The sequence below is a fragment of the Gorilla gorilla genome, chromosome 22 (genome assembly GCF_029281585.2).
Source record: "Gorilla gorilla gorilla isolate KB3781 chromosome 22, NHGRI_mGorGor1-v2.1_pri, whole genome shotgun sequence".
Lineage (NCBI taxonomy): Eukaryota > Metazoa > Chordata > Mammalia > Primates > Hominidae > Gorilla > Gorilla gorilla.
In genome coordinates this window covers 44,451,192-44,477,584 of record NC_073246.2, presented here as the reverse complement: position 1 = coordinate 44,477,584, position 26,393 = coordinate 44,451,192, and the positions used below count along the sequence as shown (strand labels likewise).

General features: G+C 52.1%; 1 protein-coding gene and 1 long non-coding RNA gene across 20 annotated transcripts in view; both read right to left on the bottom strand.

Annotated features, from left to right (window-relative positions):
- Positions 1-923: 923 nt before the first annotated feature.
- LOC134757879 (uncharacterized) lies at positions 924-2,648 on the bottom strand. The gene is made up of 2 exons (XR_010132415.1): positions 2,568-2,648; positions 924-1,148 (listed from the first exon to the last, which is right to left on the bottom strand). It is a non-coding gene; the product is annotated as an uncharacterized lncRNA (long non-coding RNA).
- Positions 2,649-9,620: 6,972 nt separating this feature from the next.
- The window catches only part of SLC37A1 (solute carrier family 37 member 1), an 82,628-nt gene continuing 65,855 nt past the window's right edge, over positions 9,621-26,393 (bottom strand). For 6 of the 19 annotated variants that reach the window (XM_055373651.2, XM_004062860.5, XM_055373648.2 and 3 more), the window contains 6 exons: positions 25,339-25,387; positions 24,163-24,236; positions 22,787-22,865; positions 16,134-16,231; positions 11,250-11,314; positions 9,621-10,705 (listed from right to left, as the gene is read on the bottom strand). In XM_055373651.2, coding sequence (XP_055229626.1) covers positions 10,690-10,705; positions 11,250-11,314; positions 16,134-16,231; positions 22,787-22,865; positions 24,163-24,236; positions 25,339-25,387 — 381 coding nt within the window. In that variant the 3' untranslated portion in view covers positions 9,621-10,689. The other 13 variants (XM_063702677.1, XM_019017810.4, XM_055373647.2 and 10 more) reach the window with 6 other exon arrangements.

Below are 26,393 nucleotides of genomic sequence, written 5' to 3'. Positions count from 1 at the left end.
CCGGCCTGGGCCAGAGCACAGGTGAGTGCAGACATAGTCTGCCTTTACAAAAGGCACAGAGCCATGGCCGGAACCCCTGGGTGTGGTCTCCACGGCTGCTTTTGGGGCCTTAGTTTCCTTATCTGTCACATGGCCTCTGAAGCTGCTGTCGGCTCTAAATTGTGATTATTGGACAAAAGTTGAACCTGTTACTCTTCTCTGAGAAGTGGCTTTCCCTCTGGTCCTCCCATTTCTGACTCTTCTCACTTACTACAATTTTCCAACGGCACCTCCCTCCAACCCCTTCAGTCCCCATTGTGAGAGTCACGCCCTAGGGCTCATCATTGGCCATGCCCGCCCGTCTCCAGAACCTCCGCTCCCAGGACCTCACCCACCTCCCATCTGTCCAGATCAGCCTCCAGCGAGCCTTCCGGCCACTGGGACCACTCATTCCCCACTCGCTCCATCATCCACCTCTTCACCAGCCTGAGACCAGGCTTGGGTTTCCTGGGGCACCAGCCTCGCCTCTCCTTTCACACTCCTGTCCCTTGTCCCTCCAGCCTTACTGGTATGGAAAACCCTGATCCTGGTGAAATTGGTGAAATCAGTGACCCTCTGTGGCCTGTGCTCCTGAACTTCCTTCCTGGACCTCCTCCAGGGTCTGGAATGGCCTTTCCCTAGATCTGCAGGGTTCATTCCATCACGCTCTTATCCCATCCTCGAAGACGACCGTCGATACACAATCATACACCCCCCCGCTCCTGCCCCAGACTGTTTACTGTTCCTTTGTTAGTCGTCTATTGCTTCCCCTAGACTCGACTCCATGGGGCCGATTTGGCTTTCCCGGTTTATTACCGTATCCCTGCGCTTGTTCTCAGGGCTTGGCGATACGAGTGTGCTGAATGAATGAACAAGCAAATGAATGCTGCTCTTCTACCATCAGGTTTGGAATCATGGCTCTGGATTTGGTTAAATTTTACAACACCAGGCACCCAAGAGATGTCTTCATGGGGCTGGCTGCAGAGTGGGCCGTTCTGAAGGCAGAGCTTCTAGAGCTGGTGACCTTGCTGTCCCTAAGGCTGTGGTAGGATGCGGGGCTCACACAGAGTGGCTGCAGCAACTCTTGGGAAAATGTGTTAAAAATACAACTGTCCCAGGAAGAAACAGCCCTGGAATAGAGTGTTTACATTCTTTTTGGTACTCGCCTTGACTTTTAAAATGAACTTAATTACTTCTGATTTTAAAGATAAGACAGATCCCTGTAAAACAGGTAGACAATGCAGAAAGACGATGCATCCTCCAGGTTCAGCCAGAGGAACAGAACCAGTCGGAGATCACATGCGCACACACACACAGACGCACACACATGCATGCACACGCACACACACATGCGCAGACACATGCACATGTGCATGTACACATGGATGCACACACGGACACACATGTATGCATACACACATGCACACACATGCATGGACACACACACATGGACACACACATGCACACACACACATGCACATGTGCACACACAGATTCACTTCAAGGAACTGGCTTATGTAACCGTGGGGGCTGGCTAGGCAAGTCTGAAATCCAGGGCAGGTGTCAGGCTGGAAACTCTCAGGCCAGAGCTGAGGCTGAGTCCATGGGTGGAATTTCTCCTTCTTCGGGGAAGCCTCAGTTTTGCTCTCAAACCCTTCAACTGACTGAACCAGGCCCACCCAAGTTATGGAGGATAAATCTCCTTTAGTTAAAGTTGATGGATTGACGGTGTTAAGCACATTTATAAAATGCCTTCACGACAACATCCTAAGTAGTGTTCACTTGAATAACTGGGTCCTAAGGCCTGGTCAAGAGGGCGCAGAAAACTAACCCTCACAGACGTGAATGGAGCTCAGAAGCTACTGACACAAATTAGTTAGAAAGAGACAAACGGCCCAGTAGGACAGTGGGCAAAGGCTGTAAAGAGGAGAGGCGCGGCTGAGGGGATCCACATGGCCCACCAGGTAAAGTCAGTTAAAACCCCCGGGGCCAGAATGCCGTTTCCTCATAAGGGCTGTTTCCGGAGTGCTGGTGACATTTGATTTCCTGCCCGGGAGAGCGGTTGCATGGGTGTGCAGTCACAGCTAGTTATTAAACTGTGCGTAAAGGCTCTCGGGGCCCTGGGGGCAGGCTCTGGGTTCTCAGTAAGCGAGGAGGGGGACCACAAGCTGGCACTGGATCCTCGGGGTCTGACCACAACGGGCTGTGGGGGCGTCCTGCAGCCTCATCCTCCTGAGCAGGACTCCTGCCTCTCAGGTGTCCACCAAAGTACCCCGCGCTTGTGACACGGCGCCCTCAGGTCACACTGGTGATTGCTGCTGCTGCCCAAACCCGCTAGCCAGGCCAGAGACACCTTTGGCAAGGCACGTCTGGGCCAGGATAATCGGCAAGTTTCAGGCCATAAGCTTATTTTACCTAAAAGCAGTCAAATTAGTCTAAGGCAGTCCCTCTGAATTCCAGGGAATCCCTGCACACTTTCACACACGTGTGAATGCCTCAGAGCCCTCGGGGAGCCATTTGGTGCTATCAGGAAATCATCAATAAAATACCTGAAGAGAAGACAAGGAGAAAGGATGACTAGGCCAAAGCTATTGAGGCCTCTGGGTTGAAAAGGCAAGAGGAAAACGCAGGCATAGATATAAACAGGGTGGCAGGCCCGATGCAGGTAAGGGGAAACGCATGCGTGGATATAAACGGGGCGGAAGGCTCGGTGCAGGTAAGGGGAAACGCATGCGTGGCTATAAACGGGGCGGGAGGCTCGGGGCAGGTAAGGGGAAACGCATGCGTGGATATAAACGGGGCGGGAGGCTCGGGGCAGGTAAGGGGAAACGCATGCGTGGATATAAACGGGGCGGGAGGCTCGGTGAAGGTAAGGGGAAACGCATGCGTGGGTATAAACGGGGCGGCAGGCTCGGGGCAGGTAAGGGGAAACGCATGCGTGGGTATAAACGGGGCGGCAGGCTCGGGGCAGGTAAGGGGAAACGCATGCGTGGGTATAAACGGGGCGGGAGGCTCGGGGCAGGTAAGGGGAAACGCATGCGTGGATATAAACGGGGCGGGAGGCTCGGGGCAGGTAAGGGGAAACGCATGCGTGGTTATAAACGGGGCGGGAGGCTCGGCGCAGGTAAGGGGAAACAAATGCGTGGATATAAACGGCGCGGCAGGCTCGGGGCAGGTAAGGGGAAACGCATGCGTGGATATAAACGGGGCGGAAGGCTCGGCGCAGGTAAGGGGAAACGCATGCGTGGATGTAAACGGCGCGGAAGGCTCGGCGCAGGTAAGGGGAAACGCATGCGTGGATGTAAACGGGGCGGAAGGCTCGGGGCAGGTAAGGGGAAACGCATGCGTGGATGTAAACGGGGCGGGAGGCTCGGGGCAGGTAAGGGGAAACGCATGCGTGGATGTAAACGGGGCGGGAGGCTCGGCGCAGGTAAGGGGAAACGCATGCGTGGATATAAATGGCGCGGAAGGCTTGACGTTGGTACTCGCTTCTCAGTTCTGTCCTGTGGCTACTCGGCCCTGACACTGGTCAACGCGCCGAGCTTGGCACTTCTTTTCCCCGCTGCTTCTCCTCAGGTGCTGACTGCAAGGGGCACAATGAGTAAGGTCCTTCCCACGGAGTTCCCTTCCCTTCCCGCGTCTCGGGCTTGTTTCCCGGAAAGCTGTTATTCCCCCCCGCTGACTATGCCGAAAGCGTCTGAGGGACTCCAAACTCCTCTTCAGGCTTATCGTGAGCTGGTGTAGACAGAGGTGTTTCCATCCTTTAACCCAACCCTTCTACTCATGTAACTTTCCCAGCAGCTCCAAGAGCAGCCAAGGCCCCAGCTAAGGTTTTTGTTCTTACCAGAAGTAAATACAAAGAAATGTTGGTAACTTGCTGAGACACAGAAAGTGTGATGAGAGTCAGATATGCTGCATCCTGCTGCCCCAGGAGGCTGGGGTGACTCCTTCCCGTCTGCGGACATGTGGGGACACACCATGAGAGCCTCAAGGCTTCGCTGCCAATAGCAGGTGGACGATCAAGGGGTCGTGGGGACGTGGAAGAAGAAAGCCTTATTGAAAGCTGGTGCAAAAGGGAAAGAGAGGCCAAAGCAGCCCCAACCATGGCCTGCCTGCCGGGGGCCCTGCTGTGGCCTGGTGGCTTCCGACCGTGGCCTGCCTGCCAGGGGCCCTGCCGTGGCCTGGTGGCTTCTGGACCGTGGCCTGCCTGCCAGGGCCCCTGCTGCGGCCTGGTGGTTTCTGAACATGACAGCCCAGCCACGGTCCTGCTGGACATTTGTTTCCTGGGAGAATTCTTGGAGGCCTGGTCCCTGGTCCGTAAGGACGCATAGTTCTCAAGCCATGTTTCCACTAGAGATGCTAATTTTGAGTGCAGGCTCCTTCCCTGTGTTTCTTTAATGAATCAGTGGCTTAGCATGGAAGGAGAAGTGGGGTCTATTTTTCACCTTGCTCCAGAATTTCAGTGCTCACAGCCACCCTGGACCCAATCTCCTTGAAAACTCTCATTTTAAATGGGAGGGGAAGGGGAGCGATCGCTTACCAGGTTCGAGTGATCTTCTGGGGTGATGAGACGTGTTGACCTCGAGAGAGCTGGTGGCTGCACAACACTGAATGTGCCAAACGCCACCGACTGTATGCTTTGAAATGATTATTTGCATGTTATGTAAATGTCACCTCAGTTCCAAAAAAAAAAAAAAAATAATAGCCTTTGAGACCGGGAGAGGCTGCCCCTCCAGAGCCACTAGCTCCTCCTTTTGGGCTCCAGGATGTCTGGGTGTGGCTGTCACACCCCACACTGGGTGTGGGGTGCAGGGACTCCTTAAACGCACCTGCCATTTTTCTGCATCTCCACTCCAAGTTCCTTTTAGAGGCAGGCAGGGTGTGGATTTTAACAGTAACAGAATGTCCAATGCCTACCTCATTTTAGAATTTCAAAGAGAGACAGAACCGTCTTGGTTATTACCAAGTCAAGGAAGAAGGGAATGGAATATTCTGGATCAAGATGCCTTCAAAGTCCGTGTTCACTGTTGGCCCAATTGACACATGACATCCACTCACCGATCCTGTTTTGGTCAAAAATTGGCCTGGCTGGTCGGGCTCGGTGGCTGACGCCTGTAATCCCAGCACTTTGGGAGGTCGAGGTGGTTGGATCATGAGATCAGGAGTTTGAGACCAGCCTGGCCAACATGGTGAAACCCTGTCTCTACTAAAAATACAAAAATTAGCTGGGCGTGGTGGCTCGTGCCTGTAATCCCAGCCACTTGGGAGGCTGAGGGATGAGAACTGCTTGAACCCAGGAGGCAGAGGTTGCAGTGAGCTGAGATGGCGCCACTGCACTCCAGCCTGGTGACAGAGCGAGACTCTGTCTCAAAAAAAAAAAAAAAAAAAAAAAAGTGGCTGTGGGCGTAAAAATCACAGGATGCCCAAACTTCTTATGCCAAAGGGAAGATTAAGCCTGGAGTGAGAGTCATGCAACGCTGCGTCCGTATGGACAGCTGTCATGAATAGGATGTATCAGCCAGGTCCCCACAGAAAGGTGGAGGCCACAGCCATCTGCAAGTGCTCCCACAGATCTTTCATCAGTACATTCTTTGCTGGCCTCCCATAAACAAGGACATGCCAATTGTAAATTTAGGTGTGCAATGTAAGTCCAGCTCCTAAAATGAGAGTCTGTTCCATTCTATGCTGATAATGTCCTTTACAAGCTTGTCCTCCCAGGGGCAGGCCAAAGACAAGACGAGATCAAGTGTTCCTCTACCTACCCAGAGAAGTCTGCAAAATGGATTCCTCCTTTGCTCCCTTTTCTTCTTCAAATATTTACCTTATGTGAAATGCAGATTTACTGGGTGCTAACTGAAGTCTCACAAGAACGTCACCATTCACCTCACCTCAGTGTCTAAATACCAAACCTCTTGTAAGCCTCTTTAGAAAAACAGCCACAGATGTGTCTGTGGCTTGTGTTTTCCTGGACATGCCCTAACGCTGGCAGAATAAACCTCGGTTGATTGAGATATTTGCCTCAATTGCTTCTTTCAGTTACCAGACCTGACCATTGTTAAGCGTGTCCCAGAGGATGTTGGGGACCAATTCCAAAGATCGAGAAATTCTCAATTGGCAAGGGCTCCCCTGCCTTCCACCCTCCCCCCACTGTCCTTCCCAGCAGTCCAGGGTGCTGCCCACCCCGACTGTCTCCGGCGATGGTGCACGCCCTTGCCCTCCGTGGACTTTCTCAGCCGCCTGGGACGTGCCCTGCTGTGCCCCTGCATCCCACTTGCTGCCCAGGACGATGCTTCATGGTGACCTGCGACTGGCTCAGCAATGATGGACTCTCCTGGGAGGGTGAGGCCCTGGGTGCCAGAAACACTGCCTGTGCTCAGCAGCTGGAGTTAAATTCCAGCTCCCAAGGGGTGTGGCGGGGAACATGCTGCACTTGGCCACCACTATGGGTGGCCCAGACCCCACATTATCCCCATGTCTGGAGCAACAAGAGCTGGCTTCAGAATGAGCAAGCAGCTCAGGACTGCGTTCTTCAGAGTCCCTTGGATCTGTTCTCAGGGGCAGGGCACGTTGGAACGTATGGGACAGGGAAGTGATGACAGTTAACCCAAATTCAGTGAAGGGCACCACTGGGTTCCAAATGAACCGTCGCTCCTCCTGACTCAGGCCCCTGGGGTCTCTCAGCCAGGCTTTCGGTTCCCGCTTCCATCCTGGATGAGGTGTCATTCTGCGGGGCCACAGGGCACGTGGCCAGGGCAGTCACCCAGTACCTGCGCCCGAGGGTCGCGTGGGTTGAGTGCTCCACCGTGGCTGTGTGGAGATTCTGAGAAGTGCTCTCTTTGCATCTGTGGTTTGTAAGGGAAGTCCAGGGGACAATGGAGCCGGCACTGAGGGACTGGAACTTTGGCTCTTACGTGATTCTGACTCCACCACCTCCCCAGGAGGGGCCTAGGTTGTGCTCCCACCTCAGCCCCCCTCCCCACCCTGGGAAGTGACCTGCCTACTGCCCGTGGTCTCTGGTGGGCCTGGCAGCTGCCCCTGCCTTGGCAGCCAGTGCTACAGCCTCTTCTACTGCCCTCCAGGGACCTGGGGTGTCCTGTGCAGAGACTGTGGGTCAATGCGGAGCCTTGGGAAGGGAGGTGGCCTGGAGCATCGGAGCCCTGTGGGGGACAGCCTGGGTGCCTTGTGGGCACAGCTTGCAAGGGACACAGTGCCCTCACACCTGCTTCTCACCTGGCCCAGCTGTGCTCTGCTGAGTCAAGACTGGAGTGGTCCTGTGGCCATTTAGCAGAGTGGTTTTTATGTCTGTTGAATTGAATAATAATAAATCAGGGCTCATTTTTTTTCAGTTCGTAGTTTATCAAGCAATTTAGTTTCCTTGGATTTTACAAGCTGGCGATGGGAAGCTGGCTCTGGTCTGAGACACACAGTATAGCAGCCACCAGGCACCTGTATTCGCGGCAGCTCTTGGACTCTGAGGTGCATTCACTGAGGTGAGCTTCCACGAGTAGTTTTTCCTGCCTACAGGCTGGAGAGCTGGAGTCCCACCTTGAGCTCTTTTGTTGGCCCTGTCACCAGCTTGTGTTTCCATCATCCGGCATTTTTTTGTCAACATGAATAGGAGAGTCTTAGTGATGTGCACTAAGTGCACACGTGCGTGACAGGCAGAGCCACGCTTCCACAGGACGGCAAGCTCAGACGTGCGTGACAGGCAGAGCCACGCTTCCACAGGACGGCAAGAGCACGTGTGTGACAGGCAGAGCCACACTTCCACAGGACGGCAAGCGCAGATGTGCATGACAGGCAGAGCCACGCTTCCACAGGACAGCAAGTGCACATGTGTGTGACAGGCAGAGCCATGCTTCCATGTGATGGCAAGCGCAGATGTGCGTGACAGGCAGAGCCACGCTTCCACAGGATGGCAAGTGCACATGTGCGTGACAGGCAGAGCCACGCTTCCACATGACGGCAAGTGCAGATGTGCGTGACAGGCAGAGCCACGCTTCCACAGGATGGCAAGTGCAGATGTGCGACAGGCAGAGCCACGCTTCCACATGACGGCAAGCGCAGATGTGCGTGACAGGCAGAGCTACGCTTCCACATGATGGCAAGTGTGTGTGTCTCAGAGCTGGCTGTTTGCAGATGGAAAGTACCTCAGCTATGCTCAAATGAAGATGTATTTTTATATTGAAATCATGTACTTTTTTCCTTAAAAGTCATGATGAAATCTTCCATCCATGAATCAAGGTGAATTTCCGCTAAATTGCTTTAAAAAAATAGCTGTGTGTATACTCTTCATTTTAAAAAAAGGATCGACTCTCCATTTCCAAAAGTTCTCAGGGTTTAGCTCAGAGGGTTCAGAAATGGGAAGTTGCTCTTCCTTTGTGAGTTGTGGGAGATTTTCTTCTAGTACTTTACTTTAGTTCATTGAGTTGGGGAAATAGTGATCGCCACCTCAAAGCTGCTGTGCTGAACGCTGGCTGGTGGCTATGGGGTGAGGAGGGTCCGCTCCGGCCCACCAGCCCTGGGCCTCTGACTAGATGAGGCCTCAGAGGGGACAGTTCTGGAGAGGCAGGGGGCAGTGAATGCAAAGAATTTTGTTTATGGAAAAAGCCCTCTGTGCATCCTGTAATGATACTGTGCCATCTGACTCATCCCTCGCTTGTTCACCCCACGGATACGAGTGCTGCACACCCAGAGGGAAGAGGTGCCCTGTGGTGAGTACGGGGCTGGTGTCCGTCCTCAGGGATGGCAGCCGGCAGGGGCTCAGGGCAGCCCAGGCCACTGTGACACCAGCGGGAGAGGGCTGGACTGGTGCCTGGAGCCAGGTCAGGGAGAGAGGGAAAGTGGGAGGCTCCCAGGAGCGGGAAGCACTGGGTGGAGGACCGGGAAAGGCCAGCACAAGCTGAGTGCGCTGCGTGTGTGGGAAACACACTCCATCCATTTGGTGTTTAGGGAATTTCTTTTTTAGCAGAAAGCTTTTAAATGTATAAATAACTTGCCATTAAAAAGAGAGTGAGCCAATCTGGTGGGGCAGCTGGCACACAGAAGCCGCCACAGCCAGGTCTGTTCCTCCTGTGGGCTTCTCCGCAGAGCTCGGGCAGGAGGCCCCTGAGAACTGCGGGACACACAGTGTGTTGTTTCTGACCTTTGCCCTGCTGCTGTGAGAGGTCCCCAAGTGAACTTCCACAGCACTCCATCCGGAGAAAGCCCGCACCATGCACATCTGGATGGTCAGCATTCTGAGGACGTTTGAAAGCCTGGACCCCACCATGTAGTTCCCAAGGTCAGCACCTTTCCCCACCACCACGGGGTGTGACACCTCCTCGTCAAGGACAAATCTTAGGATATTCTTTAAACTGCGTGATTTATAAAATACCCAGATGGCTGTTTACTTCAGCTTGGCCTTCTGTGCAAACAAGGGACCGAGAGGTAGGCCCCTTTTCTGCTGGAAATGGTCTTTTCCCAGTATGTGTCCAAACCCGAGAAACCTCAATGTGTCCAAACCTGAGAAAACCCAAAACACACAACACGATTTGGAAGTTCCCTTTTTTAGCGTAATGGAAATGTAAGCAGAAATCATCAACATTCTCTGAGTGTTCTGAGATTTTTTAAACAAAAACATTTTATTTCAAAGGGCAGATAAGTATTTTGCTAGACACAACTGAAAAAAATAGCCAGAGAACAATTGCAGTTTGTCTTAATAAATAACAAAATGCCATTTATGTTTCTTAAACTTCATATGACACAATACACATCTTAAATAAATAACCCAGTCTGTTGCTATGTATTAAAAACAGTCCCAGGTGTGGTGTGTGTTGTGGAGCAAAGCCAGTTGCTGGGCTTGGACCCGCCAATCCCAGTGCCGGTGGGGAGACCGCTTCCCAAGCCTCTGCTGTGCCCCTGTGCCTGAGCTGAACAGCAGCGCCATGGCCCCGGAGGGCAGCAGGAAGGCCAGGGGCTGGGATGACGGTGACTTCGCGGCGCTCTGTGGCTGGCACGCCTGGGTGCCTCCAGCTGGAGGTGCTTCCTGCCTCCTCACCCTTGGCTTCTCGACAATTAGTTTTCAGGTCAGTCCGGAACATCGTGGGTGCTGGAAAAGCCTCTGGGGCGATGTGGTGGGTCTGAGCTCCGTCTTGGTTTCCAACCTGGTTGTCGGCCTTCTTGATGTTGTGTGGCGCTGGCTCTCTGCTTCTCTGCTGGCCGGCACTGTCTGGTGGGCTCTGGTGTCCTGTTTTTCCACATGGCACATACAGGTTCTCTGAAGCCACAGCCAGCGCAGCACTCGCTCACTTTGATGTTCTGTGGCTGAAATGCCTGAGAGGGTCGGGGCTACCTGTGCACCCCCCCCACCCTCCCGGCCTTGTTGTCACGCGTGCATTTGGGTGGCTGCATGGGCACACGCCTGTGAGGCCAGGGCCGGCCGGGTCTTCGGTTCTCTGGCTCGGCTCAGGCAGCAGTTCCTGCAGACTTTTCTCACTGCTGTTCAGCAATATGTCTCCTTTAAAATAGCACCAGGAGTTCTCAGGTTGGCTTCTGTGTCTTTTCCAGGTGCGTGTGCAAAAGGCAAAGGGAGGTCACTCTTTCCATGCAGGGCCCTTTGTCTGAACTGTCCTTGAAAGGCAGTTGTGAAGGGTGGGCCCAGACCCCCTCCACGTAACTGGGGGTGGGGTGTCACTGTTCCTTAAATCTGAAAGAAAGGATGAAAGAAGAGCTGCTCTAACAGCCAGCAGTTGCTCAGCAAGAGATGCTGAACCTCACACACCATGTGCAAATCCCATGGGGAGCCAGCTGCCCTCCCGGCCCAGCAGGGATTCCTCTCCTGCAGGGGTGCTGGATGCTGGATAAACCCTTGCACCTTTCCCGCAGCCTCCTGGGGGCCAGGAAGAAGCGAGAAGGGAGCGAGGGAGGACCAAGGGGGGAGGGAAAAGAGGAGGGAGGGAGAAGGGGGCGAGCAGGAAGGCAAGGAAAGCTCGGGGGGCTGCAGCTCCAACAGAATGCCAAAGACGGCAATTCCCTCACATTTTCCACTCAGGGTTTGAGGAGAGATTACCACTAACCCATCTAGAGGTATTTATTAGAAAAGAAAAAGCGAGGGTGAAGGTAGCGTGCCGTGAAAAGATAAGCCACGCGTTTTCTTTCTTTCAGGAAAGCCAGGTACGGAAGGCAGATAGGACAGAAGGCGCTTTGAAGCCAGCTTTCACGCACGGAGACAGGGCCCGAGTGGGACTTACGGAACTTGGTCCCCCGTGGCTGACCCTGGGCAGCTCAGCTCCTTGTGTATGAGGCGGATCAGGAACTGCACCAAAACAAAGGTGAGCCCACCTGTTACTGGAGCAGGCACAGGGCGGCCCACGCCGTGGGCACCATGAGGACCTGGCCCGCAAGGCCTGGGCGGGTGGCTCTCTCCCCACAGCACCTTCCCTGGGGTGGCCTCCCTGCAAGAGCAGCGGGGCCTGCATGCTCAGCCGGAGGCCTGGGCTCCTGTGGGCAGGGCTGTCTGATGTGGGCAGGGCTGTCTGATGTGGGCAGGGCTGTCTGATGAGGGTCCACGAAGAACCAGGAGCTGCCCTGAAAACAAGGCTTTTGGGAGAGATGCAGCCTGAACTACTTCTGGGTTCAAGTCACGTTTAGACTAAAATTAATCCAATCATGAAATGTCCACAGTGGGAAAAAGGAAATAAAGACAAGAGGACCATAATGCGGGTGGCCCAGTGGGTGGCCCTGCGAGCTTCTCAGGTGACTCTAAAGTCAGGTGAGCACCTCCTCTGGCGCCAGCCCTGGGGTCTGAAGAGGCCGTCACAGGACAGCCGTACCCCACTGGGAGCCCCTTGGAGGCCAGGCCTGGCCGGGGCCCAGGGCTTTCCACCAGCATCACTGCCTCAGCCTTGGCTCCTCGCCGGACCCAGAGCTTTAACTCCGTGCCCTTCACATGTTCGAGGGCTCAACGCCACCTGCAAATCCAGACAAATGATTGTGCTACCTCCAATTTAACTAGTGCATTTTCCAGTGTGGATCCAGTCTCTCCCCAAGTGTGACATCAGCCCATGGGAGGGCTCTCCCTGGACGTGGCCCCTCGTTCTTAGAGGGCAGCAGATGCCCTCAGACCCAGGGTGGATCACGGGTCCAGGGGAGGCAGGGAAGGGGTGCTGGAGGGTCTCGAGGGGCTACTTAAAAACCAAACACATGGCCCCACCCCAAGCCTCAGGCCAGAGCTCTAGAAGGCAGAAACTCTTCTATTTTCTTAGGTGCTGGTGGTTCAAGTAGGAGCTTAGGAGTCCCTTGTATGAGGTGAGTTCAAGCTGGAGAGAACAGGGGCCCCTCCTACAGATAAGATGCCTCCAGCTGCTCTGCTTGGTGCATGAAAGGTGTTTGCGACAATTAGGTGGTAAAAGTCGTGGGAACACGGCAGGTACGAACAATAGTGCTGGTGGCAATAGCAAGATTTTTGTTAAATAAATCCATCTGTGTGAATCTGAACCTCTAGCTCCAACTACCGGCACAGGCTTATTGTGTTTGAGCCGGTACCTTACCCACATCTACATCCTGCCAAGTGTGATGTACGAAAAGTGCTAGCCCGAAGAGGCCTATGATTATGAAAAGCTGATCATTAAGAGAGAGAAAAAGATGAAGAATGTAGTAGCAAGTGTTATCTGTGGGTACGGGATGAACTGTAAATGGTGACAGTTCTGAAGAACAGAGATCCAATTTCAAAACATGCCCACGTGTTTGGCTCACGCATGCAAGAATGACCAACAAGGAGGGGCCCTACCAACTCCAGGAGCCCAGGCGACACGCACTGGAGACCTGAGGCCTTCGGTCGTGCGCCAGGCAGTCCTGCAGGCCCCAGAGCTGGCCATCAGTGTGCGTTTGTGAGGCAGGAAGCATGGTGCCCTCCGGCTCCCCAGGACACCTGCTCAGATCATGGAGGTTCTCAACCCCAGACTTGGGAGGAAACACTTGTCTATTTTGGTGAAAAGATACCAAAAAGCATGTTGATCAGGGAAGAGAAAAAGGTATGTCTAGTTCTTAGGTTTGAAAAGCCCAACTCAAGCTCACGGGCCTGCTGCACATCCTGGTACAGTTCCTTCTCCACTGCAACAAGCCCCCATCTCCCAAGTGCTTCAGCTTTAGGTCTCTTTCTTCCAATGCAGCAAATCCAGCTTCCTTTGGTTATTATTTACCTGTCGTGTAGTTTCCCATTCTTTTACTTTCGTCTTTTCGGAATTCCAGTGTAGCAGGTGTGTTTCTTGTAAATAACCAGTGCCTGTATTTTTAAAAGCAACCTGACAATCTGTGCTCCTAACTGATGAGTTTAGTCCATTTATTGTTACTGTATTGCTGTTATGCTGGGATCATTTTCATCCATGTTGCTCTGTTTTTCTGTATTTACCCTGTTTTTTCTATGCTTCCCCTGACCCTAGGTTCTCTTAGATTAAGTCTTCATTTCCCTGTATTGCCTTGAAGGCTTGACAATATAAGAACTGCAGTGTACTGGAGCTCTCATTGTCCCACTTGTACCTTACATTTTCAGTATTTCAGTTCTTTTTTATATTGCCCAAATTAGTCATTATTGCTGTTGTTTTAAACTAAGAGTCAGAAAGCTTTTTCTGTAAAGGTCTAGATAGTAAATATTTCAGGCTTTGCAGCCATATGGTTTCTGTTGCACATTCTTTTGTTGATTTTTTAAAGACATATTTAAAAATATAAACCATTCCCAGCTGGAGGATCACACAAAAATAGGCCACAGTTAGCTGGCCCCTATTTTATATGGTCAGTACTCCTTTAGATTCATCCTTAGGAATATCACTTTTTTTGCTTGCATTTCTCCTTGCATCTCAGACTTTCCTTCTGGATCTATCTTCCTTCTCTAAATACATTGTTTAGCAATTTTTGCTGGGAGCATCTTTGGTTAAAAATGTTTTCACTTCACCCTTACTCTTGTGTGCAAGTTTATCTAGGTACAGAATTCTAAGTCATTTGATTCCTGAATCTAAGAATGTTTGTCTTTCATGTATCTGGAAAATTCTCAGCTATTTTGTCTTAAAATATTGCTTCAAATCCAGTCTATCATCTTCCTCTGGAATTACTTTCAGATAACTTTAGGCCATCTCATTTGGTCCTCCATTTTATATTTAATTTCTCTCTAATATTTTCCGTCTCTTTGTGCTGAATTCTGGATAATTTCTTCATATCTATATTTCACTTCAGTAATCTTCTCTTCAGCGGTATCTAATTTGCTTTTCTAACCCATCCATTGAGTCTTTTTCCAGGCTAAAGATCACATTTTTATTTCTATAACTCCTGTTTGGTTGTTTTTGAAGCCTGCTCTGTCTTTTTGATAGTGTCTTGTTCTTTTTTTCATGAGGTCAGTTCCTTTTTTTTATGTCATTAGTAACATTGCATATATTTATTTTTAGTTTACATAACTCTTTTATCTGCAGTTTTGGGGGAGTCCAATTCCACCATTTTTTATGTCTGTTACTGTCATTCAATGTGGATTGCTTCCTTATGTTTCATTATTTTGGATTGTGAGCTCATCTTTAGTAGGGTGTTAGCTACAGAAATCCTATGCTGCAGGGTTGAGATTTGTCCCTATTTGCTTCTGTATTATCACTGCCTAAGGACCAACTTTGCTCACTTAAAATATATTTATATAAGCTCAAAGATTAAAGCTGACTGTGGGGAGGTCTATGGCTAAAAATTTTCAAGGGAGATTTTTTCCCCCTAATCTGGCTAAGATGGGCAGATTCCCATTGTCTTCCTGTGCCAGTGTGCAGATATCATCTAGTATACTCTTTCACTGCAAGCATGGCTCTTCGAGGGTCCTGGCTCTAGGCTCTATGACGAAGTCTCCAGTTCCAAATCCTCATCTTGTGCCAGCCTAACGCCTTGTCTCTTACCCAGTGTGGGCACAACCACCCCAACCCATTGATTCCTGAGCTTGTGTATTTATATTGCCTTTACAATTCTGGCTCCTGGGGAGTTCTTTTACTTTCTTATGCGTTTGGCTAAGCATCAAAACAATTTTCAATATATATTACCAGATATTTCTAAAGAAGATATTTCAGATTCTCTGAACAGTTGTAATGACAGGAATTTTACTGCTACTTAGTGGAAATCCATCTGGAGGCTTCATTAGAACATTCAGGCATTAAAAAAACCCACAGATGATCCAAAGAACAGCCATTTAAACCTAGTAAGTTCATAGGTTGAGAGTTGGTATTTGATTTTGTATGTGGTGGGGAAGTTGAGTTTTAGAATTTCCTGGAATTAAAATATAAGACTTTCATTTAATTGAGTGAATTGATATTTCTGAAATTCTCAACTCATTTTTATTGGGATCAGCCTAAGGTTTTGTCTGGTGAAGTGAGAGGAGAGGCATGGCTGTGGGTCTGGGGACTTTGTGGCCAGGTGACTTGTAAAGATGTGTATGCGCCCCTCACAACTGCACATCTATGTGACTGTGACATCATCACTGGTCTTCCCTACCCAGGGGAAAACCTCAAACTTTCTCAACACAGGAGGGCACAGAAGCAGGAGCCCAGAGAAAAGGGGGCAGAAGCCAGAAGGCGACTCAGTGTCTGCACTGGCAACCTCTTTGCTCCTTTATTCTCTCCCATCCCTTCAGGTGAAAGAAGTTGGGGCCGCTTCCGCCGTCTGACAGCATGGCTGCAGGAAGGACACCAGGACACTGATGACCACTGGGAGGCCAGGCTCTGTGTATCATCTGCTTTAATTTCCACAACAATCTTGTCACTGGGTGCCATTATCATGCCCATTTTAAAGCTGTGGAAACTGTGGAGCAGAGGTTATGAAACCTGCCCAAGTCACACACATGACAGGTGACAGGCAGGATCTAGAGCCACGGAGCTCCATGCTCCTGGCCTTTGTGCTATCCCGCCCGAGGCTGCAGAGCAAGACTGTCCTGCTTCTGTTTCTGACTTTTTCTAATCAGAGAGAGAAGGAGCTTTAGACCATGCATATTTAGAAAAGATGGGGAGACCCAAACCTCTCTGATAACTCAGGAATGCATGGGAGAAAGTCCCACCAGTGTTTGGCCACAACCACAGAGATCTGCATTCAAGGTGGATTGGACTAAAAATAGGCCGACTTACCAGTAAGGCACAGGCATCTGCAAACATCAGCATGTAAAACACATTGCTCCAGCCGGACGGGGAGAGGAGCCCAGCCAGCAGGGGGCCCAGGGCTGCTCCTGAAATCAGGCAAATGGACACACATGGTGCTGTTTAGAGAAAATCCCAGCACATAACTAGCAGCCACACAGAATGGGGCTCAACACCTCACTCACAATGAAAGGAACACATATGGAACTACACCACCTCATCCTGGCCTATCAGATTGGGAGCGGGTACAAGGCCTAGTATAGGTTGAGCCTTCCAAATCTGAAAACCTGAAATCCAAAATCTCCAGAATTCGTAACTTTTTGAGTGCTGACACTCAAAGGAAATGCTCACTGGGGCATTTCAGAATTGGGATTTGAGATGCTCAACCAGTATAATGCAAACATCCCACAATCTGAAAAAATAAAAAGACATAACCACTTCTGGTCCCAAGTACTTCAGATAAGGATACTCCACCTGTACACCTCCGTACTGGGAAGGCAGAGCTGGCACAGCCTTTTCCCAGAACCATCCTAAAAATGTGTGTTGACATTGCAATGTTCATTCTTTTCATCCAACACTCCCATTATTTTCTTGAGTACATGTAAGGAAATCTGAATTCAACGCACAATCTTAGATATTCTTATGCTATAAAAATGTAACGGTAAAATTTGAATAAGAATTGTAGATACTAATATTCTTTCAATGCTCACTTTCTGATTCTGATCATGCACTGTGGTCTGTCGTGGAACTCCTTGTTTTTAGGAAGTATATGCTGAATAGTTACGAGGAAAGGGACAGCATGTGTGCATCTTACTCTTAAGTGGTTCAGAAAAATTATGCATGTGTGTGTGCATATGTGTGTGTGCATGTGTGTGTGTAAAAACACAAGGGGTGCATGATGAACCACATGTACTAAAATGTCTGAATTCTTTGTACTATTTCTGCAACTTTCTCAAAGTCTGAAATTATGTCAAGATGTGTTTTTAAATGATGAAAACAAATAACGTATCCCCCTAAATGCCCAAGGACTGCTGTTTAAGAATGTGTTTTGTAGCATCTGGTGCATTTTACCAAGAGGGACTGAAATGAATTCTGATACGCATGTAGGATGGCCTGTTTTGGTAGCTGCATGGGAAAAAGCATGAAGAATTTCCACCAACCTATGAACTGACATATTCAACTCTGAGAGGTAAGATAACCAGGGTCTTTCATGCCCTAGGCACTCATTTTTTTCAGGTGTTCACAAAGTGCACTTACTATTTTATAATCCCTGGAGCAATTGTATGTTTTTTTTTTTTTTAATTCTCAGAACTTCCAGGTAAACATGGTTGGCTACTCGTGTTATCTCCACACCCCCAAGCAACATGAACTGCACCATCACTGACTTCTAAAGATGATAAATTCTCCCACCAAAGGGCACGTAGTTTTGGAAGATGGACACAGAAGGGCTGACAGCTAACACAGCCTCCAGTGTTCCCTGCTCCACTGAGCATCCTCAGAGGGAGACAGCACAGGGACACCTGGAGCAGAGCGAGGCCCAGTGGAGCCCAAGAGACAGGGGAGGGGAAGGCAAGGAAGGAGGAAGGCAGGGGGAAGGGAAGGGGGTCAGCAAGAGAAAAAAGGTGCATGGGTTGAGTCTTTTATCACAAACTGTTAGCTACATTCCCTCTGCCGCACCTCGGATCCCAGGTCTCTTTTCTCATCCTCACTGATAAACAGACTCCTCCTGACGCCCCCGTGCAGGACAGCGCAGCTTAACCCGTGGGGACACTAAGCCCAGTGCAGGACAGGGATGCTCACCTAACAGGCGACAGGGGATCTGGGGAAAGACACCAGCTTCTACCAAGCTTCCATGCCATGGCAAGGATGTCGGCAGCTGGACCCAGGCTCCCCTGGGCACTGAAGGAGTCTCCTCCTGCAGGTTCCGCAGGGTCCCACTGCCTGGAGACCAGCAGCCAGCACACTGTCCCCACAGAGAGACTTCAAACCACTATGCAGGGCCCCTTCTTCCATGGGAAGTGATGAAGGGGCAACCAAGGTCTGCCCTGTGTCTGGGGAATGCCCCAACGTGAAAGCAAGCAAGCTGGCAGGAGGGAGCCTGGAGGAGAACATTCCCAGAGCTCACAGCCCCCCAGAGAGCCAACAGAAGACTAAGTTGAACCTCAGGACACTCCCATTTTTTTTTTTTTTGTGGCTGAAAACCTGTTATCAATTTCACATGATTCAGTCTGACATGAAATAAAACAGGATGCACTGAAAGGGCAGAGAAACATCAGTAAACATTGAAAATATGGCAGGAAAAGTAAAATGGTCGATACAAAGGTGGAAAATACAGTCAAGAATCTCCCTGAGAAAGTGTAAGAAAGAACAGGGAGACAGGCAGGAAGGGAAAGAAAGAAAGGAAAGTTGAAGGATTAATCCAGAAAAGCCTACATCTGACTAATACATTTTCCAGAAAGAAAAAACAAATCAGAAAATGGTAGGAAAACTTATCAAACGAATAGAGGCCCAATTCCCCTAAAGTGAAGGGCAGGTGTTTTCAGACTGAAGGCGCCACCAGGTGCCCCAGGACGGTGGAGGAAGAAAGGCTCCCGGGGTAAGGAAGGGAACCTGGAGATTTCTAAGAGAAAAAAGAGAAGGTCAGAAAGCACGGGCTGGGGTCAGAATGTCTGTGAACGTGTCAGTGACGGCAATGGAGGCTGGAAGACGGGGGTTCTGAAGAGAAGGTGTTTCCACATCCACATTGCCTCAGGCGAGAGCAGAATCCAGCCATCACACACTTGTAAGCTTGCAGAACCCACCTCCCCTAACTCAGGAAGCTGCTAGGAGACAGTTTCCACCACAGGAGTGGTAAACAGGGGTCTAGACTGCTAGGGCTGTGTCGCAGGCAAGAGAGGAGGGGGACTCCCAGCACCGTGGTGACAGGTGCTCTGGGGCCAAGCCGCGCAGTGGGCGGAGTGAGGCTGATGGCGTGAAAGGGGTGGGGCAGGGCAGGATGGCGACCACGGTGCAGGGAAGGAAGAACTTTGTCGGAAATGTGAAAAAGAGGAAAAGATGAGATGTTTACTTACCCGGGAAAAAACAAGATGTATCTATTGAGGGTGCATAATTAAAGTTTCTTTCTTGGCTGGAAAGTGAAGGGCAGAAGCATGGCTGGTATAACTGAGGAGGAGGAGGGGTGGGCAATGTCGGGGTCTAAGGGAGCCAGGTCCCCTCTTCCATAAGAGGAGGACAGCTGATGACGTTAAGATGATGAACCAAGAAACATGGAAATACGTAGGTAAGCAGAGAGAGGCAGCTGAAATTGGCTGCCTCTAGAAAGAGAGGGCTGGGGAGGGGGACGGAATGCCGCTGTACAACATAATAAGCTTGTAGGACTGTCTGGCTTCTAAGGTACATTATGTTTTACTTTAATAAAAATTAACTTGAAGAAAAATGCAGTGCCCTATTTAATTGCTCTGCATGAAATGTACAGAAACGGCAACCTCTGCGATTCTAAGCACTGCGAACGCCCCAGGCGCACACCGTGTCAACCAACCGTGTGGCACTTGGGAGAAGGCAGGGGTGATTTACCATTAGTCATGCTTCGCCTCCACCCGAGTCACTGCCAAGGAGTGGACAGTGACACTGAATAAGCATGCGGGCAACTCCCTCGGGAAGGGACTTGGCTGACATGGTGGCCTTCCCACTGGAGCCTGTACTTTGTCTCGCTGGGCAGCACTCACTCATGGAAGGAACAATGACCAAGGCGTGGTGGTGGGGGTGGGTAGGCCTGAGCACCGTTTCCATGGTGACCATTCACTGAGCAGGCAGCAGGCACTGATAGGCAGTGGAGCCTGGAGGAGTCGGGTCCTGGTCCTGCCTCTGGTGTAACGCAGCAGCCATCAAGGTGGGCGCGGCAGCTCCTCGGACAGTCAGGACTTGGTGCAGGTTAACAGAAGGCCAGAGGGGGTCCGGTGTGCGTGCCACCTTCCTTGTGAGGGGCCGAAGGCATTCAGAACTGCGCCTCCCTCCACCTGCTCGGGGGCAGTGGTGGGCAGTGGCCTCTGTTCACAGACGCAGGGTCTCCACCCTTAGCCACAGACTTCTGCGTCCCTCTCATTTTGAGAGTATGAAGAAAAATGTGTTTTTTCACCTAGTTCATGATTTCCTTCTCTTTTTTTATGCTGATCCTCTGCTTTTAAAACAGCAATCGGGGTTGCCAGTAGAGCGCCAAGTTAGCTTTAAGAACAGGGTTTCACAGCGGAGTCAAACCGAATTGCAGACCGCAGGCCACTGGGGCACAAGGCCAAGAGAAGGCCACGCAGTCACAACGTCAAAGAGAACTGAGCTCAGCCCCGCAGTCCCCCGACTTCCTACTGAGATGCCCAAGACAGAAGATCAGAGGGGTGATTACCGCCGACACCCAATACACTCAAAGCCCCTCTGGCTCCAGTGAAAGGAAGGAACCAACATGAAGGGCAGAGACGAGGCTGGTCTGGTCTCACTTTGGTGAACAGCAAAAGCCAAAGTGTGGCTTTCTGAGCAACGGCCACCCTGCCCACCGCTTCTCAGAACCAGGCCGTGTGTCACATGACATGGAAACGGCCACCCTGCCCACCGCTTCTCAGAACCAGGCCGTGTGTCACATGACATGGCAACGGCCACCCTGCCCGCCGCTTCTCAGAACCAGGCCGTGTGTCACATGACAACGGCCACCCTGCCCGCCGCTTCTCAGAACCAGGCCATGTGTCACATGACATGGCAACGGCCACCCTGCCCGCCACTTCTCAGAACCAGGCCATGTGTCACATGGCAACGGCCACCCTGCCCGCCACTTCTCAGAACCAGGCCATGTGTCACATGACATGGCAATGGCCACCCTGCCCGCCGCTTCTCAGAACCAGGCCATGTGTCACAGGACATGGCAACGGCCACCCTGCCCACCACTTCTCAGAACCAGGCCATGTGTCACATGGCAACGGCCACCCTGCCCGCCACTTCTCAGAACCAGGCCATGTGTCACATGACATGGCAACGGCCACCCTGCCCGCCGCTTCTCAGAACCAGGCCGTGTGTCACATGACATGGCAACGGCCACCCTGCCTGCCGCTTCTCAGAACAAGGCCGTGTGTCACATGGCAACGGCCACCCTGCCCGCTGCTTCTCAGAACAAGGCCAGAACAAGGAAATGCAGAACAAGGAAACGCAGCAGCAGCAGCAGCATGGAGCTGGGGTTCCCGCCACCCAGGGCTGGGCGGGGGCGCCTGGGGCCTGTCCGGCCTGGCTCCTCACTGTGCAGTCAGCCGCCTGGGCCCCGGCTGCGATTCTAACTGTCTGGGAGCAGCTCATTCAGTTCACTGGGATACAGCAAAGAACCAGGCAAATCCCGTCCTCCTGGAGCTTCCGTTCCAGTGGCAGGAGACAGAGGAGACAAAGCAGAGGAGTGCACCGAATCCCACTGCAGATGGGGAGAGCGCTCCGGAGAAGAACAGACCCGGGAGAGGGGCCTGGAGGCCGGGTTGGAAGGGTTCACGCATTCTCAGCAGGGTGGTCCCAGGAAGTCTCACTGAGAGGATGATATCTGGGCAAAGACTCAAGGCACAAGGGAGTGCGGCACGAGGTCACCTGTGGGGACCTTCCCAGGCACGGGGTGTGACCAGAGCAAAGAGCCCGCATGGGGGCCAGCCTGGCCTTCGGAGGAGCAGCAGGGAGGCCATGTGGCAGGAGGGCTTTGCATTCTGCATCACTGAGACAGCAGTGGGCACCCAGAAACGTGCTGTGATGTTTCCAGCCTGCTGGCACCAAGGCCGGGGGCAGCCAAGAGCAACATCAGCTCCCTGCACGAGCCAGCGGGAAGGCTCCAGCACCAGGTTCTGGCTGACCTGGGTCTACTGAGCCACCTTCATCTAGCAAACACTCGGCTTTACTGGAGACCCCCACGCAGCAAGTGGCACACAGGTTGGCACCCCAGGTCCTCCTTATTAGCTGTGACAGCCACACCAGGCAGCCCCCCATAACGTCCCCCATGTAGGAAGGACCCTCCTGATCTTCACCTGGCAGGTGTGACAACTCCTGATCTTCGCCTGGCAGGTGCAGCCACTGTGCGTGCTCCCCATACAAGGGCTCAGGGAAGGCCACGGCCGTGCCGTCAGGCTGCACATGGGCTAGGAGACTGGCGCTCTGCCCGCTCCACCTGCCTGCTCCCTAAGGGGATGGCTTGCTTATCCTGCCACCTTTTTAAATTCCAGAATATGCCACTGAATTCTCTTCAAGAGCTTCGACAACGCTGGTAACACTCAGAACCCTGTATGATTTTGGACCAATTGGTTTTTCTGTAATTTAAATAAGATTCTGCCTTTCTTGAGATGAAGGTGATAAAGAGTGGACCTGAGTTAGCCCACGGGCTGTAGTTTGCCAACCACTGCCTCGGGTGAAAACCTGGACACACACAGCTAGTCACACGCCCGTCTCTCTGAAGCCACCCAGGCATGCATGACCATCTCTGTGTGCCGATGTCCCCTGCTCATCTGCTCGTATAGTAAGAAGCCGGCCCACCCAATGTTATAGATGCAGTTGGAACCCTGGGTACCTGTTCACGAGCATGTGACAATGTGATTTCCCCTAAGACACCAAACCTCCCAGAGCTAAAACTCTCTGCGCACCTACAGAGCCGGTCCCGTCAATGATGGCCGTCACGGTGGAGAGGGCGTGCGCATTGCCTTTCAGACTTTTATGAGTCCCCTAGAAGAGAGGAAAAGCAGACGTGCAGCTCATCGCCACAACATGAGAAATAAACCTAAGCCTCTGTATGACCATTTACTCAAACTGCTCTGCAAAACAACTCATTGTGAGGGTGTTTCCCATTATTTAAACTCCACCCCAAGCTTGCCTTGGAGAGTTAAAACTTCAAGGGTTTTTAAGAGTCAAAAATCATCAGAAATGCTTGGTTCTAGTTACAAGAACTCTTAGGATTCTCTTCAAATAAAAAACGTTTGTTCCGCACAGTCCTGCTCCTCCCTGAGGCCCCAGAGCAGCCAGCGTGAGAGGCGTGAAGGTGCGCGACGTGCGCCCCTGCCCTGAGCTGCGCCGGCCTTCCTTCCCAGACACATCCACATGTCTGCTGGATTCCTCGACAGCCAGGGCCTTCCTGGGACCCCTGTCAGATGTCTCTGCAGGACCTAAAATTCAACCTGATCAATAGCAAACGCCAGGGGAAGAAGGGAGGAGGGGAGAGCTGAGAAACCAAGGCTGGCGCAGGTCCTCGGTGAGCAGCAGCCAGGAGCTCTGGTTTTGAAAATGTTGCATAGATAATGGGAAAAAAGCCAAAATGAGGACAATAGGAGGGGAAAAAGATCAGGGGAAACAGTGCCTAGAAGCCTAAAACTATAAAAATGAACCAGCGTTCAAAAAAATAAATGCTTGTATATGCACGTAATATGTATATAAAGAACACACAATATGAAAATCATCCAGAACCTACGTATTTTGAAGTCTAAAAAATAAGTGAAAGTCTCTCCTCTGCCTCCACCCTGTGAAGGCTGACCATTGCTAATGGTCTGATGTGGATCCTTCCAGAATTTTCCATGCCCATGCAGACACAAGTCTGCATGCTCACGCACACTCAGGCAGTTTCAGGACACGTCCAATACAAAGGTGACCAAGGCAGGGCATGGTACCTGGATGAGAAGGGCCGAATCCCCCAGCGCCTCTTCGTGGCCCCTCTCTCTCTGCAGAGGCGTCCAGGACAGGACCTCTCCCCTGCCCCCTTGGATTGAAAAGGCGCCTGAGTCATGAGGATGGTGCCCGAGAGGCTTTTGTTGTGCTGAACGGTGAGTTTCGCACCAACCTGCCCATGATTTTAGGAGAAGGGTGAGCAGGGGGGCAGGTGCGGGAAGGCTGGAGACCACAGGTGTAGGTGAGCTGCCAAAAACGTGCTTCTGCAAATGCAGTTTTACTAACAGTAATGGAAGCCACTTTTGTCATGAATGGCACATGGCAGGGTGCCCACAGGGCTGGTGTCTCTCCCGGTTCTACTCACCAGGTCGGCGGAGACGGCGGTGGTGATGAGCGCGTAGGGCCCACTGACCAGGGCTCCGCTGAGCAGCAGCATGGCTGTGGGAGGCAGAGGGGCAGAGAATGGAAATGTGCCCTCCAGAGAGCCCCGCATGCATAGGAGCAGCCTGAGGTGGGCGCCTGGGGAGCACAGGGAGGGGATGCAGCAGAAACAGCTTCCTCTAAACTTGTCTAGTGAGGAGCTAAAGCAAATCATACCCTCCCTAAGACTCAGGCTCATCCACCCTCGAAGGGCAGCAGCTGCCGCCATGAGGGAGCGATCACAGGACGGACCCTGGGCCTGGGCTGACCCCTGCTTCATCTGCAGCAGAAAGGCCTTCCTCCTCACCCACAGCTGCTGTGGTGCTCGCTGAGGGCAGACCCCCACCCTCTCTCTGGACCAGGTCATTTCCTAAACTCTCCTCTAGGCTCACACTCAGGTGAGGAAGCTTCTGGCCTGAGGTGGGGGTCACAGGAAATTCCGCTTCCTCTCCTGTGGGCAAGCTGCCTTCTGGATAACATTTAAGGGGACCACACATCCCCACTGCTGGCTCATTAGGACAGAAAGCATACTTCTAAGTGCTGGAGGCATAGTTTGATAGCGCTGCCTGCAGGGTGTTCAAAATAGTCCTCCAAGGTTACGCAACCGCTCCTGGAGGGGCAGCTGACAAAGCTGGGAGGAGGTGGCTGGGGGGCCACCTGCCCTGGCTCCTGGTCGGACCCTGTTCAGGTCACACCGCCAGGTTCCTGGCTACCTGACGTGGCCCAAGAGCCAGCCTGGGCTGCTCTCACCACCAGGGGTGCAGGTGGCAGGTCGCAGGCTGCTGCAGCCCCGCCAGCCCCACCAAGGCCCCAGGAGGGGCTGCCCTCAAGGTCACATCTGGCTTCTCCACTGAGTGCCCAGGGCCATTGCCCCAGACCAGGCTCGCACTCTTCCAGCTCACACTGAAACCCACAGAATGGCAAGCCTCGCACTGGGGAGAGGAGACCCCGGCCTCTCCAGATGGCCTTGCCCAAAGGAGGACACGGGACAATTTTAGCCACACCATGTGCTCCAGTTAAACCAGCTCAATGCGCCTGTTGATTTTAGTATTTCATCTTGCCAGCTGTGTGAACTTTAAAAACGTGTGTGGTAGAAAAGCAGGAAGGCCTCCATACTCACCGATGGTGGCCTCAAGCCCCATCTTGCTGATGGTGGAGAAGATGTAGAGCTGTGGACATCAAAACACAAGGTCAAAGCCATGGCTGGCTGCAAGCAGTGCGAGATTGCTGGAAATCTACTTCTCAAAAACCCGGTGGGTGATTCTCAGGCAGCCATCCCAAGAGTGGAAACCCCTAAAAAAGCGTGATGGCCACGCCCCCTCCCGTCTCAGGTACTGAGCCTTGTCCCCACCACGAGGGCTTTGGACCAAGCACCCCAGGCGACCTGGGGAAGTCTGCAGGGTGCTCCCACTCTACACCCCCAGCCAAGGGCTGCCTTCCTGAGCTCCTACCCAGCCAAGGGGCTGCCTTTTTGAGCTCCTGATTTGCGAGTCTGACTGCCAAGTCCTCAGGCTGCCCACCCCCAGTGGCAGCAAGGGGCCCACCCAAGCATTTCTTCACTCAGCATTCTTTCATGTTCTGTGTTGGGCCATGTCCAGAACCCCAAGATGGCTGAAAGCCAGGCCTTGTTCTGGGGCTAGCGGAGGGGCAGATGTGCAGAGCTACAGCGTCCACTGACAAGCCTGTTACCTCTAATGTTACGATGATAAAAACAGTAACCATGTGCATTGTTTCTAACCCACTGCAAGGTGGTGATACTGACGTCCCATTTTCCAGATGAGGGAACTGGGGCATAGAGGCGGGTGTCACAGCCCAAGGTCAGGAGCTACAAAATGCCTGAAAAGCACTATGCACCATGCATCATGACGGGAGGTGTCAACGATGCCTAAGAGGTTGGGGAGGTGTTGCGGATCCCAAAGGATGGGCAGGAGCTTGTCTGGGGCAAGGGGGCACCCCAAAGAGAGGAGCAGCTTGCGCACAGCCCATGCTAAACCAGCAGCAGCTGTGCACGTGGCAGAGGGAGCCTGGTGGAGGCCTGCAGGTGCCAAGGGAGGGGTTGGGGGACAGGAGGCATGAGAGGGAATGAAGTGGGCTTGTCAGGAAAGTGGAGCACGGGCCAGATGGAAGGATGCTGGCTGGCGGGGAGGACAGTGGGGGACTGTCTGCAGGCTTTGG